This window comes from Helianthus annuus, chromosome 4 (genome assembly GCF_002127325.2).
Source record: "Helianthus annuus cultivar XRQ/B chromosome 4, HanXRQr2.0-SUNRISE, whole genome shotgun sequence".
Taxonomy (NCBI): domain Eukaryota; kingdom Viridiplantae; phylum Streptophyta; class Magnoliopsida; order Asterales; family Asteraceae; genus Helianthus; species Helianthus annuus.
The window spans coordinates 182,486,970-182,506,760 of record NC_035436.2 but is presented as its reverse complement, the minus strand read 5'-3'; the positions used below and the strand labels follow the sequence as shown (position 1 = coordinate 182,506,760).

The window sequence follows — 19,791 nt, the reverse complement described above, 5'->3', positions numbered from 1 at the left end:
TCAAGTGTCTCAAAATATTAGGTTTAACAATCAAAGTTTAAGGGTTCTACATTTAAATTATTTTGTGTTTAGTTGGTGTTTAGCCACCCGTGAAAGTCGTGGAGTCTTAGGCTAGTTAAGTTAATATTGATATCCACTTAGGAATAGTCTAGTGGTATTGGTGAGTTAGATAGAGTTTTAGGATAGAAGGGGTTAGGGGTTCATGGTGTGCAAATTTAGCTATTAAAAAACAAAAGTTAATATTGATGACTTTGTTATCCATTGGGAATAGCCCAATGGTGTTGGTGAGTTAAATAAGGTGTAGGATAGTAGGAGGTCATGGGTTCAATCCCCATGTTATGCAAGTTTAGCCATTCAAAAAAAAAAAATATTGATGACTTTGTTTTATATCACAACCTGTGTCTTTTGACTATTAATTATTTTAATGAGACAAAAGTTAATGTTGATGATTTTGTTTTATATCCAAAATATAGGCTAACAGAAAGCCTCTACAGAAAAAAAAAATACTTAAAACTACAAAAGGCATCATCCGCCTAAATTCAGACAAAACAAAACGAGAGAGTAATGGATCCGGATTCAAGATCTGAAACAAAATAAAAATTTATACATCATATGCAACAGTAATACTTAGGTGTGTCTCATTTGATGTACTTGCTACTTATAAGCTCAACTCATTCTCTACAGCCATGAGACTCTCCTTTATGGGTGTCTTGAATAGGGTTTTCCCGGAGCGCCCACCAAAGTACACCTAAAACCACACATTTAATGACAAATACATGATCGGCAACCGATATTGTGAAAACGAAGTTAACTACTATTGAAATAAAAGTGTCTCCGAATTCATGTCTCACGCCCTAGTTGTTTATAATATAGATTTGAGTACTTTTTGTAACAAAAAGTGTTTCACGCACGCATAAAATAATAACCCAAATTGACCCGTTAACCAATACATCCCCCCCCCCCCCCAAACCCCAAACTAAAAAACCTTTATTTCCGTCTGGAAAACATTATATTCCGACGAGCAGCTATATATAGGTAATGGGAGGAGAACCTTGTTGGTTTCGTAGTTGCTGTTGAAGAGCTTGCTTGACTTGGTCTATTCGTAGCTCTTTCTGACCTCATGCTTTCAATCAAACAACAAGAATGCAATTAGTATCACATAAATTTTCTTCCATTTAATAATCAAATTCGTTTGGGATGCATAATTTCAAGGTTAAGCATAGATGGTAAGGCAACGACAGACTTCAATGATAGAGATTATATTATATAACTTCTTAGCGAATACATATATATATATATATATATAGGGTAAGGTTCATGCGAGAACCACCCTTATTGCGAGAACCGCGAGAACCAATGTGAACACAAAATAAAATCTAAAAAAAATCAAAAAAGCACTCAAAAATTTTTTTTTATTTTTTTTAATATTTTTTAACAAAAAATCGCTATATTTCGTTCCATAAAAAAAAAAAAAAAAAAAAAAAACTTTTTTTTTTCGAGTAACAGTTATCCATGCACATGTGCATATGTATCATTACTTCAACAAATTCGGTAATACATTATCAGGAATAGACAATTGCACTTTAATTTACAATACCATTAGTAATACACTACTTTTTACATTACCAATATTCAAAATGCACATGTGAATAATTAGGTATAACCATGATATAACGTGTTTTGGTACAAAAAGTTTGTGATTTTGAATGGAGAAGTAGACCCATATACATGTTTTTTGGTTAGTTATATCTAGTGGTTGATGGTTTGTTTATAGTTGTCAATTTTTTATGTAATATGTTGATTGGATGGTATAAATGGTGTTTACATACATGTAATAAAGTGAAAATATTGTTAATGGTATTGTATTATGGATGGTAGGAGGTAATGGTATTGTATTATGGATGGTAGGAGGTAATGGTAGTGTATTATGGATGGTATGATAGATGAAAGGGAAAGTGTATTCAAAGTGGTGTACCAAAACACCTTATTTCATGTTGATACATATAATGCACATGTGCATTTCTAATATTGGTAATGTAAAAAGTAGTGTATTACATATGGTAGTGTAAATGAAACTGCAATTGTCTAATATATGTAATGAATTACGGAATTTGTCAAAGAAATGACAGAAATGCACATGTGCATGCTTGTGTATTATGGATGGAATGATAGATGAAAGAGAAAGCAGTGTACCAAAACACCTTATTTCATGTTGATACATATAGATGCACATGTGCATTTCTAACATTGGTAATGTAAAAGATAGTGTATTACACGTAGTAGTGTAAATGAAAGTGCAATTGACTATTATTTGTAATGAATTACGGAATTTGACAAAGAAACGACACATATGCACTTGTGCATGGATAACTGTTACTCGAATTTTTTTTTTTTTTGAATTTTTTTTTTATTTTTTTTATTAACAAAATATAGCGATTTTTTTCAAAAAAATAGTAAAAAAATAAAAAAAAAATTTTTGGGTGTTTTTTAGATTTTTTTAGGAATTACTGTTTGTGTTCACACTGGTTCTCGCGGTTCTCGCAATAAGGGGTGGTTCCTAACAGATCTTTGTCCTATATATATATATATATATATATATATGGTGAGTGTTGTTTAATTTTAGACGGGAACTGATTGTATTGAACTCTAGGGTTTCAATCGGTGTCTTTTCGAGTACATCACTAGGAGAGACAGTTTGCTCCCAAACTTTCGAGCATTTGGATGTTAACGGTCATTACGAATTGTATATGCTTAAATCATAACATGTGCTAACTTGAGTGATGCCTTAAATGACCAGTCGACGAGATCTGAACAACTTAACAGATTCTCCACTGGTTCCCAAGTGTTGGTGTTTTCAGGCCATCCAAACCTACACAAAAGCATATAAGATCCAATTACTAACAAGTCAAATATCCCAATTCGTATATAAATACATCATTACCATGAAAGAATTTCAAATTAACATAGCAATCGAGTCATGAATTCGGAATCAAAAACCCTCAATATATCACATTAACTAGAGTTGATTCAGTAGACAATCCCATTCTTCACTACTCAGATCTAAACATCTTAGATCAATTATTTCATGTTGATAAGATCAATTAATTACTACTTGAACTAGTTCTCCGATTACAATGATCCAGAACACATGATCGCACAATTAATTTTGCTAGTTATAATTACCAATTAATTGTTTATAAATCAAAACCCTAAAGAATTGAATTAGGGCACTTACCATTTCACAAGGTACTGCACTTTCCCCTTTTTTCCACAAGCAAAGATCGTCATATACACATAAAAAATAAGAAAGTAAGATCAAGAGATTGAAACTAACTGATGAAATTAGCAAACACACGAATTGAAGAAGAAACAATAATAGACCTTGTGACATCTCTTCTTTCTGATCTTTTCAACTTGGTAGAATTCTTCAGCTAAGTTGGGACAACTGTTATCTTCTTGAACTCCGTTCATTCTGTGATGATTTCGCTTTCGTAAGTTCTTACAAACCCTAGAGATTTTTGAGCTAGGTTTTGTCGGATTTTGTGCTCAGTTCCCAATTTGGCCCCAATTTTATAAGGCCCTAACTATCTGCACACCCAGTTTGCCTATCTGCACAATTAGGGTTTACCTACGCTGCGTATTGACCTATACGCAGCGTATAGGGTTACCTCTATACGCTGCGTATAGAGCTATACTCAGCGTATATAAACCATGAATTTCAGAGCCTTATCAGCAATCATTGCACAGAAACAAGGGTTATATGCGGTGCGTATAGGTCTATACGCAACGTATATAAACAATTAGATTTTTTTGAGTCATTTTGGTAGGTTTGAGGAATCATCTTTTCACAAAGTTTAAATACGCTGCGTATAGACCTCTAAGGAGCGTATATAAAGGTCTGAACATGTCTTTTATACCCTTGTGTTGAGGCTATACGAAGCCAAATACAAGGGTAGTTGTGTCATTTTTGTCTCATACGCTGCGTAGGGACCTCTAAGGAGCGTATATAAAGCTCCATTTTTGTATTTTTTTATTGTGTATTCATTTGTTTATTTATAAAAAAAAAGTAAATTAATTGTGTGTATTTTGGGGTATTTCCATGTTTATTTATAAAAAAACAATATTCTTAAAAATAATACAAATATTATGAATTATAAGAATTAAAAATAATACAAATATTAGGTCCCGTATTGACCTCGTATAAGCCTATAAGTGTGATATCGTATCGTATAGGTGTGGTTTAGGTCCCGTATTGACCTCGTATAAGCCTATAAGTGAGATATCGTGTCGTATAAGTGTAGTATAGGTCACGTATTGACGTGTATAAGCCTATAAGTGTGATATTGTATCGTATAACGTAGTATATGTCACATATTGACTTCGTATAAGCCTATATGTGTGATATTGTATCGTATAGCGTCGTATAGGTCACGTATTGACCTCGTATAAGCCTATAAGTGTGATATCGTATCGTATAGGTGTAGTATAGGTCACGTATTGACCTCGTATAAGCCTATAAGTGTGATATCGTATCGTATAACGTAGTATAGGTCACGTATTGACCTCGTATAAGCCTATAAGTGTGATATCGTATCGTATAGCGTCGTATAGGTCACGTATTGACCTCATATAAGCCTATAAGTGTGATATCGTATCGTATAGGGGTAATATAGGTCACGTATTGACCTCGCATAAGCCTATAAGTGTGATATCATATCGTATAGCATCGTATAGGTCACGTATTGACCTCGTATAAGCCTATAAGTGTGATATCATATCGAATAGGTGTGGTTTAGGTCACGTATTAACCTCGTATAAGCCTAAAAGTGTGATATCGTATCGTATAGGTGTGATTTAGGTCTCGTCTAATCCTATATGCATATACAAGACCTATAGGAAACCTATACGAGACTTATACTACACTATACGATACGATACAATACTATACTATACAATAACACCCGTATAGGCCTCTATACGAGACTTATATACTATACACTATACAATACGATACGATATGATGTAATACGATACGATACGATACGATACGATGCAATACGATAAGATAATTTAATTTAAACGATAACAATATAATATATTTGTATTATTTACGAATAATATTGTTTTTTTATAGTTAATTTTCTTTTTTTATAAATAAACAAAGGAATACGATAATTTAATTTAAACGATAAAAAAACAATATATTTGTATTATTTACCAATAATATTGTTTTTTACAAATAATTTTCTTTTTTAATTTTTAGAATTCATAATTATATTATTTTTTATTTTTATAATTTATATTTGTATTATTTACCAATAATATTGTTTTTTTATAAATAATTTTCTTTTTTTTATAAATAAACAAAGGAATACACAAAAAAAATACAAAAATGGAGCTTTATATACGCTCCTTAGAGGTCCCTACGCAGCGTATGAGACAAAAATGACACAACTACCCTTGTATTTGGCTTCGTATAGCCTCAACACAAGGGTATAAAAGACATTTTCAAACCTTTATATACACTGCGTATAGGTCTATACGCAGCGTATATAAAGGGTAGTTTTTATTTTTAACCCCAAACATGTGGTTAAATTATCTTTTTAACCCTTATTGCATATCTACGCTGCGTAAAGACCTCTAAGGAGCGTATATAAAGGTCTGAAAATGTCTTTTATACCCTTGTGTTGAGGCTATACGAAGCCAAATACAAGGGTAGTTGTGTCATTTTTGTCTCATACGCTGCGTAGGGACCTCTAAGGAGTGTATATAAAGCTCCATTTTTGTATTTTTTATTGTGTATTCATTTGTTTATTTATAAAAAAAGTAAATTAATTGTGTGTATTTTAGGGTATTTCCATGTTTATTTATAAAAAAACAATATTATTAAAAATAATACAAATATTATGAATTATAAGAATTAAAAATAATACAAATATTAGGTCCCGTATTGACCTCGTATAAGCCTATAAGTGTGATATGGTATCGTATAGGTGTGGTTTAGGTCCCGTATTGACCTCATATAAGCCTATAAGTGAGATACCGTGTCGTATAGGTGTAGTATAGGTCACGTATTGACGTCGTATAAGCCTATAAGTGTGATGTCGTATCGTATAACATAGTATAAGTGAGATATCGTGTGGAATAGGTGTAGTATAGGTCACGTATTGACGACGTATAAGCCTATAAGTGTGATATCGTATCGCATAACATAGTATATGTCACGTATTGACTTCGTATAAGCCTATAAGTGTGATATTGTATCGTATAGCGTCGTATAGGTCACGTATTGACCTCGTATAAACCTATAAGTGTGATATCGTATAGGTGTAGTATAGGTGACGTATTGACCTCGTATAAGCCTATAAGTGTGATATTGTATCATATAACGTAGTATAGGTCACGTATTGATCTCGTATAAGCCTATAAGTGTGATATCATATCATATAGCGTCGTATAGGTCACGTATTGACCTCGTATAAGCCTATAAGTGTGATATCGTATCGTATAGGTGTATTATAGGTCACGTATTGACCTCGTATAAGCCTATAAGTGTGATATCGTATCGTATAACGTTGTATAGGTCACGTATTGACTTCGTATAAGCCTATAAGTGTGATATCGTATCGTATAGCGTCGTATTGGTCACGTATTGACCTCGTATAAACCTATAAGTGTGATATTGTATCATATAACGTAGTATAGGTCACGTATTGACCTCGTATAAGCCTATAAGTGTGATATCATATCATATAGCGTCGTATAGGTCACGTATTGACCTCCTATAAGCCTATAAGTGTGATATCGTATCGTATAGGTGTATTATAGGTCACGTATTGACCTCGTATAAGCCTATAAGTGTGATATCGTATCGTATAACGTAGTATAGGTCACGTATTGACTTCGTATAAGCCTATAAGTGTGATATCGTATCGTATAGCGTCGTATAGGTCACGTATTGACCTCGTATAAGTCTATAAGTGTGATATCGTATCGTATAGGTGTAGTATAGGTCACGTATTGACCTCGTATAAGCCTATAAGTGTGATATCGTATCGTATAACGTAGTATAGGTCACGTATTGACCTCGTATAAGCCTATAAGTGTGATATCGTATCGTATAGCGTCGTATAGGTCACGTATTGACCTCGTATAAGCCTATAAGTGTGATATCATATCGTATAGCGGCGTATAGGTCAGGTATTGACCTCGTATAAGCCTATAAGTGTGATATCGTTTCATATAACATAGTATAGGTCACGTATTGACCTCGTATAAGCCTATAAGTGTGATATCGTATCGTATAGGTGTAGTTTAGGTCACATATTGACCTCGTATAAGCCTATAAGTGTGATATCGTATCATATAGTTGTGGTTTAGGTCACGTATTAACCTCGTATAAGCCTATAAGTGTGATATCGTAACGTATAGGTGTGATTTAGGTCCCGTCTAATCCTATATGCATATACAAGACCTATAGGAAACCTATACGAGACTTATACTACAGTATACGATACGATACGATACTATACTATACAATAACACCCGTATAGGCCTCTATACGAGACTTATATGCTATACACTATACGATACGATTTGATGCAATACGATACGATACGATACGATGCAATAGGATAAGATAATTTAATTTAAACGATAACAATATAATATATTTGTATTATTTACGAATAATATTGTTTTTTTATAAATAATTTTCTTTTTTTTATAAAAAAACAAAGGAATACGATAATTTAATTTAAACGATAACAAAACAATATATTTGTATTATTTACCAATAATATTGTTTTTTATAAATAATTTTCTTTTTTAATTTTTATAATTCATAATATTTATATTATTTTTTATTTTTATAATTTATATTTGTATTATTTACCAATAATATTGTTTTTTTATAAATAATTTTCTTTTTTTTATAAATAAACAAAGGAATACACAATAAAAAAAAATACAAAAATGGAGCTTTATATTGTAGGTCCGTTTGCGGATCGCCGGACAACTACGAGATCTTGTTTATAATACCGTAACGAGTGCGGAATCCACATTACGATACAAACTGAGCGAGAGAGTGAACAAGACGTAAAGATATCAACGATTAACAATTACGTGTATTGATTTCGACAAAGTTTCGGTACAATATTCGACAAATACAAGGCTCACCGGAACTTTCTCTCTCTACACTCTCTCTCTAGCTTATCCGGGCTCACTCTTTCTGTCTCATCTTGCAGTATATATAGTATCAGCAACACAGAAATCGACGAAACAAGTTGGTCGACGAAACACATGTTGGTCAACGAAACAGCCCTTGTTTCGTCGACTTGCATGTGATTCGTCGAATGGGTTGTGGCCCAGTTGAAGGTTTAAGCCCAAATGTAAAAGTTTCGGCCCACTAGAGTTGTTTCATGCATTCCTTACGTGAAACATGTTTCACAGAATCCATATTTGAAAGCTTAGTCAACTTATGTCATCATCATGGCATCATCATGATGATGTCATGATGATGTGGCAGCGGGAACCGGCTCGCGGCGCTTCGTGCTTTGCGTGTCGAACTCTGGAGCGCACGAAGGAGGAATGTCGTGACGTCGTGCTTGAGCCGAACCTAACCGGGTCGAACCGAACTGAGTCGAACTGAACCGAGTCGCGTCCACATAATATGTATCAACAAACTCCCCCTTGGACGCTACTCGTGAGGTTCATCTTCCATGTCTTCCATGTCGGAGGATCTTCAAAGTCTTCACGCGTTGTAAGCAGAAAGTGTATCAACAAACTCCCCATTTTATTTAGGAAGTGTGTTAACAAACTCCCCCTTAAGATAAGCTCTCCTTTAAATTATGCTCGTGAATCTTTTGATCTTCAACTCTTTAGATCCTTGTGGTGTTGATGATGGTTAGCGCCAACTCGATCATCTTTATCTCTTGAGTGCCTCCATGTCGTGTCTTCATTCCGAAGCTTGTCATCGACCATCTTCTCCTTGCCTTTAGAATCTGCACATGCAAGAAATCTAAACGCGTAATGAGAACAACTGCTTGGAATATAGTTAACATAAACAAACGACACACGTATGACCATATTTTAATCAACTATCGTCCGACAGTTTGAAAGTTTAACAAATTTGTCAATTTTAGTTTTTAACTTTCAAAACTTGCAAATTTTGACCGTTTATGAAGATTTAGTCGATTTGGTTTTCAATCAGGTTTCAGGAACGAAGACTCGAGATCCAACATCGTACAATCGAAAATAAGATAGAAATAAAATCTTTTTGGATTTTAGAAAGTTTATATTAAAACACACCTAAAATCTTTTTGGAATTTTTGAATATTTCAAATGTAAAGACAGAAAGCAGTAAATAAATATATACAAAGATACAGAAACTGAAAGCATTAAATAAATATTTACAGATATTCTTTTTGCGAGTTTCGAGGGTAAGAGAATCATATCAGTGTACGGTCACGCCAAAACGCTCTTGTTGTTCAATTAGTTAACATTTAGATAAGCATCCTATAACAATTATCGGTATTGTTGTCCACATAAGCTCAACTTATCAGATGTAATCATGGCGAGGGGATACGTTAAGGTATGATTTATACTTACCGACCGGTGTTCATCCACACACGGCACATTCCCGTATCAAGGTATGCACGAGGGTTCATCTTACTGATGAGTATACCGATTATCATCTGTTTGACAGTATATGATGTGAGAAACTCACTTATTTTGATTGAAACCAAGCCCTATGTGATAGAATCACTTATTGATGAGGAACTTTGTAACACCCTAGTTATTTTATATGTAAATACCACAATTAGATGTGTAGTTAAGACCACACATATTATATAAATGCGGGTTTTTTAAAACTTTTACAAATTATAATTTATTCTACATATCGTGATCGAAGTTCGTTGTTTAAAATTTACAACATGGCGAAGTGCGGAAGCATGTAACTGTATCGTGTTCGGTTGTTCGTTGAGCTTGATCGTCTTCCGGCTTCCACAAAGTACCTACATTTCATAAAAACATGAAATGCTTTAGTCATGCGGGATTTAAAACGTATCTAAACAAGTCCAGGAAACAAAACTGATCAAAAATACATTTTGTACAGGGTCCACCGTAAATTACGGTGGACACCGTAATTTACGGTAGTCCTTGTTTTGATTTGTTTCCATCGTAAATCAGGAGTGTTTCACCGTAAACCATTTCAGGTCCACCGTAAATTACGGTGGCACCGTAATTTACGGTGGCACCTGCATCCCACCTTTCCATTTCGCCGTAATTTGACACGAAATCTTTCGTATCTTTCAAACCGCTTATCCGTTTGACCTACCGTTTCTTCCTACATGTTTGTAATTTAATTCTCAATTATATTATGGAGTTAAGATCTGACATCCGGATTAAATAAAATTGAGACTTTTAAGCCTTCGGCTTATTATCTTTTCAACAATTTTCGACCCGACTATGTGATTATTAAACAAACATGTTTGTTTGACCATCATTCATCATGAACCCTTAAATTCTAATATTGTCAATCATATTAAGTACTGAACACGGGTTTCTACACAATTATTTACCCATTTTCGTTTAAAATCTTATTTGACCCGTTAAGGGTATTTACGACCATTTTAGCACGGACGGTGCTCATTTCTCATGTACCTCATAGTTCCACCAATTTGCTATTAGCTAGTCTTCCACCACAACTATGAATGTGGTGGATTTAACGAAATGGACTATTTATTCCGAGTTTAATCCTACGGATGTGTATTTTTGCGGCAACACACAATTTAAGCATTTAACTCTTGAAAGTTTATGTCTACAACTTTCATGCGCGTCTAAAGGTTACAAGATCGTAAGATAAGTTCCTAAACAACCTTTATAAGTTGTTTGCTCAATTTACCCTTCAAGGGCAATTTAGTCGACATTAGCCTCTCATTTACTAAGAGAGGCTTTCACTACCTATTTGACCAAGTTTGTATGTTAACTATAATCGTATGCATACGTACCTGGCTAGGGTCAACATATAGACCCAAATTATACCTTGCTTTTATCATCACACTTAGTGTGGGCGAAATTAACTGAATCGCGAATCGCTCCTGTTAACACAAGACTTGACAATCGCATTAGTCGATGTTGTCAAATAGTGTTATCACCACCATTTGACCCGTTCGGCCTGTATGCCCAACGTTGCCTATTAAATCAAAAACATGGTTTTTGACTTCTAATTCATACATCCATCCCGTCCCGGATTTCATTACCGAATCCCTTTTTTTGCCATAAACATGGTTTTTATCATCTTTATATGTTCCGACTCGTATCAATCACGTCGGAAATCCATATTTTCAATATTAGCATTATTGCATCTATAACGTATAGAATGAACAAGTAATCTACACAATTATGTAAGTTTCACTTACCTTGCATCCGAGCTACGCTTTTCTTCCGTGCTTGACTTGTTTGACCCGCTTTCACTCCAATCTTCCACCTAGCTTGTTACGCGTCAAACTATCATCATCGTTTTCAAGGTGGTTAGTTTAATCATACTCTAATACGATTATTCCACCTTATGCATTTCATATCAAAATTGCTATTTATTGTATTATAGGTCAGTTTGACCTTTTTAATAGTCAAATGCCCATTAGTATACTAGTTTGCATTTTCGAGTTATCAACTAGTTTTAGCACTCTTTAACTACTCGGTAGGCGTTATCTTTAGACCTCCGTTTTAACCCAAAGTTCTAATCGCGTTTAACACATTTAGAACTCTCTTTAATCACTTTTTGCATAATAGTCGAAACATCACAACTAGGTGTTTTAACTACAAAATTCTAGTTTCGAGCCTTCTTTGAGGCATTTCAACGAACACCTTAAGGGCAGAATTTTACATGTTTATTTATCATGTCTCTAGCTTATCTCTTACCCCAATTTTCACATAAATCAACCATCTTACAAAGTGGTTAACTTCTATAATTTCTGAATTCACTTCAAAATCGTCAATTTACACTAGATCAACAATCTATTTCCTAGTGTTCATCATATTAACATAAAACCCACTTAGCTTATCAATGGATCATCATGAATCTCATAGTTTTTCCAACAATCTAACATGTTATTGACTAGGGTTTACTCCTAGACATCATATTACTTCAAGATTCACTCATGCATGACATAATCAAGCTCAATTTCAGTTTCTTACAAATAACCTAGAATTTTGAGATGGATCAAAACGTCACAATTTTACATACCTTGTGATCCTTTCAACTTGGTGTTCATGAATACGAGCTTGGATTTTGATTTGGGACTGATTTGGCCTCTCAATTTCTTGGATTTAGGCAAGTTAGGGTTTGAGTAAGGAACCCTCCCTTGGCTCCTGTGATTGTCACGACCAGAACACACACTTTAAGTGTGTGTTTTGGTGTTTTAACTCTTGTTTTAATAAAACAACTTTCCCACTTGGCAACATTGGTCCCTCATGTTTCCTTTTGATCAAATGGAACTATAACTCACCTTTAGTCACTTAATCACATGCTACTAACTAGGTTAATTATTCATTGTTACTTTAGCGGGTTCGGGAAGTCATAACCCGTTATGTATTTAAGTCACGTTAATTCGGACTTCTTCTAAACCTTATTTACTTGAAAGCATTTATTAACGTTTTATTAAATATTAGTTTTATTTACTTAAATCCTAATATTTACTGGGTTACTCTCACCACTAACGGTATTTTACCCACTCTTTTGTATTAACGAGGTTTAATTACTAAACCCGTTTTCGGGGTGTTACAAACTTGATTTTCATATGCATGAGGGCACAGGAGCAAGTATGTGAACAGGTCAGTACTTTCGTACAGCAGAGAGACGAACTTGACTCCCGGATAAATGTGATATATTATCACTTATTTTGAGGGACATGTGATTGTTTATCACTTATTGAGGTCGAATGCAATATGTACACGTATGTATAGTATCATGGAAGATCTAGACTTGTGTCCCCGTTATTTTTCGGTAAAAGATACAACCATGATACCCAGATGATAAGCAGCATAAAGACCGAATATCTCAGAACCTCGGCAATCTCTCAAACGAAATTTCGGTACTAAGACCATATGCCAATGAATGGTTCCCACCTGGTCTTCAGTCGATTTAAGTTTATATCACCCTGCACACTTTAAAATGATTGTGAGCCTACCGATACATCTTATATAGAGTTGCTTATCGTTTTTCATTTAAGGTTTAAAGAGGTTTGGATAGACCACTGATGTACTATCATTTTCTCTTTTTCTCGCCAGGAAACTCATTTTTGTTTTTCTATTGTTTTTGTGTTTTGAAATTTTTCGATGTTTTTGGATTTTCAAATTTTGGATTGGATTTACTCCCCCTAAAATCAACAAACTGAGATAAAATTTTAAAGACACAAAGATATGTACAAAAATGATTTCCCGATGTCGGATTAACTCATGTTTTACCTCAATGCCGTTTACCAAAATTAAATTTTAATCAGAAATGATTTATCGAAATTTGGAAAAATGAGTTGGCACGTCGGTAAGCGGTGCGGACCATGACAACATTGACGAGTTTCATAGAGAAACAATCACGTGTGAGGTGATATTCGAGATCAACGTGTCAGGCCAAAGAGTGCTGTATGAGATGATATAATTCATAAAGCAGCTTAAATATCGGCAAGTATAGGAGAGATTAGAAATTAAAAACCATATCCTGCAACTGCTTCGTGCATTGCCGGAAATCTAAGCGCTCTCCCAACTGGATATCCATCCGGTGTGGATTTCAAGGTCGATTTTTGTAGCTACTTCACTTAATCTGAGAAAACTCTTCACAGCAACAAGATCATAAACCTCCAGGTCCGGCTGGTCTTCCACATTGCGCCAACGAAGGTCTTTGTCTTTCTCTTTCAGAAGTAGTGTGCGGTTGTTCAATCCACGCCAAGGCATCCGCACACCTGGTTGGTTTGTTCAACAAACACATTTTCTTCAATCACACTGCGAAGAAATGTACACTGCACGTTCATTTTGTTGATTGTGAACTTCAGACGTGCTGCAGGTGCGTACATTTCATTGGAATCTTTCCTGAGGACCCGATCAAAAACCATAACAACCAAATTTTGGCACATTTTTCATCTGGTCGAATTTTTTAACTTCATTCCTTTTTCACCAGACATTCCTTCATCGGAATTTTTGTCTTCTTTTCCCTTTCCTTTCTCTCCATCAATGGCAACAATATTCTCCTAGATGTAACAATATTTTGGAGCCTTATGTCGCCGATCTTGTGCATGGACGCTCCACTATCAACAATCCTAAAACTATCAATAGTTCCTCCTGGAACATCCTGCACACTCATTCAGAGATTAGTTGGAGAGAGGGACCCAAGCCATCACAGACTTAGGTCGTCCGTCATCATCAAGAATTGTAACATCCATTTCCCGATGATTCAGAATTGCTGTAGCTCCCCCTGAAACAGTTACCGATTTTGGTTTCCAAATCTGTTTTTGTTTTTCATGTTTAACTTCTAACTTAACAGACTGTGTTTGGATAACCTCTGGTTTCAAAGCCTTTTCAACTTCTTTTCTTTGTTTCTTTTCTCGTTGTTTAACAAGACGAGGGTCTTGTTTTGGTGAAACAGATCTTTTATGGTAATTGTTACCATAGGGGGCATCAACCTTTGACTTTCCCTTGGTGAGATATGGACAATTCTTAATAATGTGTCCATACTCACAGCATTCAAAGCATGATCTCCGCTCAACAAACCTCGGAGTATCATAACTGTAAGAGCTTGATGATGAACTTCGTGATCTTGAGGTACTTGGTCCTACATCACAACCGTTTGTGTGTTGTGTATAGTTGTTTTGACGGTTTCTTTTCAAAATTTTACTTTGTTTAATAAAATCCGTGTTGGATTTGTTTTCGAAAGTTTCAATTTTATCAGTCCCTCGGGATTTCACGAAGTTTATCTTCCGAACCTTTTTCTTGTTTTAGCTCTGTTTGCCTTTTCCATTTCCTTGGGCAGCATGATTTTGCTTTCGTTCATTGTTTTGTTTTTGCAATTTTTGATTCCTATATTTCTTTCTAACTTCGGATTTTGGGATAGGAACACACTGAGTTACTACAACTCCTGGGCTCGACTTTCCCAAAAACTTACTGGTAGAATCTTCGAAAACTTTATCAATCAAAGATTGATTGACATTGTTGATTGGAAAATCATTGTCTGAGTATATTTTATCAGATCCAATCAACGTGTAAAGCAAGTTCACGCTTTCACAGCTTCCAGATGAGGATTCAACAGACTTTGTTATAGTAGTCATAACCGGTTTTGCAGGTGGATCACAAAGAGTGTAATTTTCGAGAGGTATGTCCTCTTCTTTGAGGGCTGAGTTAGTATCATCGGATTCGTCATCTGAAGAATCAACATCCTCTACAATGACTGGAGGATCCTGACTCTGTTCAGCTGAAGACACACTTGTATCTGCTGATACATCCGAATCTGATGATACTTCCGGTTTGTATCCAAGCCCGGTCGCAAATTCCTCAATGTCTAAAGGAACAGATGGCTCAAAGTGAGTTCTATTCTCCTCATTAGGCAGTGCATCGTAATTGTGTCTAACAGGTGGTGGACATTTCTTATATCCAATGCATGTGACATCCTTTTTCTCTTTCTGAACATCAATGATGTGATCCAACACATAGCTAGAGCTTAAATAGCTGTCTAACTTGAGTCGGATCGCCTCACTTTCAGTTTTAACACAAGCCATTTCTTTTTTGCATTAACTCGAGCCTACTGATGTAAAGGTTTATTTTCGTTTGTTTTCTTGAAACCATTTTCGTTAGCTCAGTCTTATCCTTTTTTAATGTTTCGATTACCGATTTAAACTTCTTTTCATGGTTTTCATAAAACATGTTGGCTTCTGTGCACTTAGAAAGATCCATGGTCAACTTTTGGTTGTGGATGAATGTCACATCATACTTGTTTTGCAAAGCCTCATGTTTGCTTTGCAAATCACACCACTTAGCATCTAAATCAACATGTTTGTTTTGCAAGTCAAACAAATCAGCTTTTAAAGCATCATGTTTGCCTTGCAACTCAGACATATTTGCATCCAAATCAGCACATTTAACGCTTAATCTAGCACAATTATCACAATTAACAGCAGTGGGTTCATCGACACATACTTGACTGGAATCACTCTCAGATGTTGGCCTTTCTGCATCAGAATCAATAACCTCCCTTGATGATTCACATTCAGATCCATCCTCGCTTGAACTTGAAGTTGTATCATCCTCAACTGAAGTTGAAACATCTTCATCTGAACTACTGTCATGTTCAGAACTGTCATTATTTCCCGAGGATTCACCATTGCTGGCATCTTTGACAATTTCAGTATACAACGCCGTTTTTGTCTGACTACAGTTCCTTGGATCAACAGATGATGGTGCTACAGTAGAACGATGGCGTTATGAAGCAACTGATGGTAATGGATTTCCATACAAGTCTGTTGTTCTTTCTGGTTTGGGAACTGATTGTATTGGATTTCCGTATATGTCTGTTGTCATTTTCGGTTCACTTTGCTTTTGATTGGTAACCGATGCCCATTGTTCTGCCGTAATTCGAGATCGTGTGGGAGATTCGGCCCATGATGGCGACAAACGCGTGTTTATATACTTGCTTTCAGCAGTTGACGGATTACCCCACCAATCCGGATTCATTTTTGATGTTTAAAGACTAATACGATGAAATAAAGTCTGACGAAACTGGTTTGTGTGGTTTAGAGGACGAGACAGACTGAATGATATGTATGACGAAACGTATGACGAAACAAGTTGATGTTTGACGAAACTAGCCCAATTCTTATGCGATGAAACAGGCCCAATTCTTATGCGACTAAACAGGCCCAAATCTTGTGCGACGAAACAGGCCCATTTGTTGTTCGACGAAATGGCTTTTGTTTCGAAATGGCTTCTGTTTCGTCGATGCTCTCTATGGCGAAATGCTTTGTGTTTCGTCGCTTATCTGTTTCGTCGAAGAAGAACTGGATAAGGCTGCAGAGGTTGGTGAATTTGGTGAGATTTTTCAAACTCTTCTGACACAATAGACATGCTTTCGGCTAAAAGCATGCTCAATTCACCAACCCAAGCATGGTATACAATTATTTTAATCAATCTTAATTTTTAATTCATAAACACCTTGAACAGTTAGTTTCCAAAGGATCAAAAAGGTTGAAAATATGAAGAACACCTATGAGCCTTTTGAAGATCCGAAGAACATATGATTTTCCGGTGACCGATAAATTTTCCGAACACAAATTTTAACGTCGAAACTCAAAGCAAAATGTACCTATGATAATCTCCAACACTTTTCAACAAGTTTTGAACAGAAACGACACCAAACAACACCAATTTTCGAGTTTTAATTCGTATTTTCAGAAAAAGGAAACTGGGTTTATGATTTTTTGTCCAAGAAAAGCTTAAAACCCACTCGAAAATCGCACCGGTAACTCGGTTTTCAACAAGAAATCGAGCCTTACGCTCTGATACCAATTGTAGGTTCGTTTGCGGATCGCCGGACAACTACGAGATCTTGTTTATAATACCGTAACGAGTGCGGAATCCACGTTACGATACAAACGGAGCGAGAGAGTGAACAAGACGCAAAGATATCAACGATTAACAATTACGTGTATTGATTTCGACAAAGTTTCGGTACAATATTCGACAAATACAAGGCTCACCGGAACTTTCTCTCTCTACACTCTCTCTCTAGCTTATCCGGGCTCACTCTTTCTGTCTCATCTTGCAGTATATATAGTATCAGCAACACAGCAATCGACGAAACAAGTTGGTCGACGAAACACATGTTGGCCGACGAAACAGCCCTTGTTTCGTCGACTTGCATGTGATTCGTCGAATGGGTTGTGGCCCAGTTGAAGGTTTAAGCCCAAATGTAAAAGTTTCGGCCTACTAGAGTTATTTCATGCATTCTTTACGTGAAACATGTTTCACAGAATCCATATTTGAAAGCTTAGTCAACTTATGACATCATCATGATAATTTCATGATGTTGTGGCAGCGGGAACCGGCTCGCGGCGCTTCGTGCTTTGCGTGTCGAACTCTGGAGCGCACGAAGGAGGAATGTCGTGACGTCGGGCTTGAGCCGAACCTAACTGGGTCGAACCGAACTGAGTCGAACCGAACCGAGTCGCGTCCACATAATATGTATCAACATATATACGCTCCTTAGAGGTCCCTACTCAGCGTATGAGACAAAAATGACACAACTACCCTTGTATTTGGCTTCGTATAGCCTCAACACAAGGGTATAAAAGACATTTTCAGACCTTTATATACGCTGCTTAGAGGTCAATACGCAGCGTATTTAAACTTTGTGAAAAAATATCCCTCAAACCTACCAAAATGACCCAAAAAAAATCTAATGGTTTATATACGCTGCGTATAGACCTATACGCAGCGTATATGACCCTTGTTTTCTGTGCAATGATTGGTTATCAAGCACTACTGAGATCCATGGTTTATCTACGCAGCGTAGAGGGTTAACCCTATACGCTGCGTATTGACCAATACGCTGCGTAGATAAACCCTAACTTTGCTAGGGTTTGGTGTGCCAATAGGCACACCCTTTTATAACCCTAATTTACCAACTTTAGCAAATTGCATAGAAGGGCCTGCACTTTGAAAGTTTTTCATATATTTATTAAGATATTAAATATGTAGAGTAAGGTTATTGTATAAATAGGTTTTAACATACAAAATGAACACGTATTTTAGTCTCAAAATCTTAAAAAAAAAATCGTGATTTTACACTAGTAGAGTAATTATAATAACTCTACAAATATTGTAGAGTAACTATAATATTGTAGAGTAATTACATAATTACTCTACTAATGTAAAATTGGGATTTTTTTTTTACATTTTTCAATTAAACATCATACTTAAGTAGATGAGAATTTTTTTTTTAAATGTTTCCTTCACTTCTTATGCGTCGAGCCAAATATTTTATATGTAGATAAAATAATCAAATTCAATGATGAATAAAACGTTATTGAAACCAAAAATCATAAAAAGGAACAATGATATTTAAATTGTTTGGTTAATTGGGGAACACTAAAAAAGTGGGGAACAGTGGGGAACCGACCCAAACGAACTCCGATTTGACTCATTCCAGCGGCGTTGGAACCGGCTCGTCGAACCCTAACTAGGATCTTTTAACCCTAAACCATAAATCATAACCCTAAACCCTAAATATATTAGGGTTTGACTTTTAGGGTTTAGCTTTAGGGTTTATGGTTTAGCTTTTGGGTTTAGGGTTTAGCTTTAGGTTTAGCCTTTAGGGTTTACCTTTTAGGGTTTATAGTTTAGATTTTACGGTTTAGCTTAGATTTTAGCCTTATTTTTTAGCTTTAGGGTTTAGACTTTAGGAGTTAGGATTTAGGGTTAAGAGATCCTAGTTAGCGTTCAACGAGCTGGTTCCAATCAGAGTTCATTTGAGTCGGTTCCCCGCTGTTCCCCACTTTTTTAATGTTCCTCAATGAACCTTCCCCTATATAACAAAAACTAAAATACTCTCATCTCTTCCTCTCCCTATTAACCACCACCACTTACCCCTTACAACCGGCCACCACAACCACCGGTTTACCACCACCAGCCGCCCAACACAAAACTGGTCGCACCTCTCCCCAATTTCAAAACCAACAAATCAAAAACCCCTTAATTTCAAAATCTTAATTCAAACCCACCTCAATTATCATCTGAATTGGAATCCAA

The 19,791-nt window shown here is 35.6% G+C and overlaps 1 protein-coding gene and 1 long non-coding RNA gene across 2 annotated transcripts in view; both read right to left on the bottom strand.

Moving 5' to 3' along the window:
* Positions 1 to 580: 580 nt before the first annotated feature.
* Positions 581 to 19,791, bottom strand: part of LOC110937314 (probable chromo domain-containing protein LHP1) — a 37,885-nt gene continuing 18,674 nt past the window's right edge. Inside the window, exons 5-6 of the mRNA XM_035988655.1 lie at positions 1,052 to 1,123; positions 581 to 748 (exon numbers count right to left, since the gene is read on the bottom strand). Coding sequence (XP_035844548.1) covers positions 700 to 748; positions 1,052 to 1,123 — 121 coding nt within the window. The 3' untranslated portion in view covers positions 581 to 699. The remainder of the gene's footprint in view (positions 749 to 1,051; positions 1,124 to 19,791) is intronic.
* LOC110937315 lies at positions 2,795 to 3,470 on the bottom strand. The gene is made up of 3 exons (XR_002590704.2): positions 3,382 to 3,470; positions 3,236 to 3,261; positions 2,795 to 2,869 (listed from the first exon to the last, which is right to left on the bottom strand). It is a non-coding gene; the product is annotated as an uncharacterized LOC110937315 (long non-coding RNA).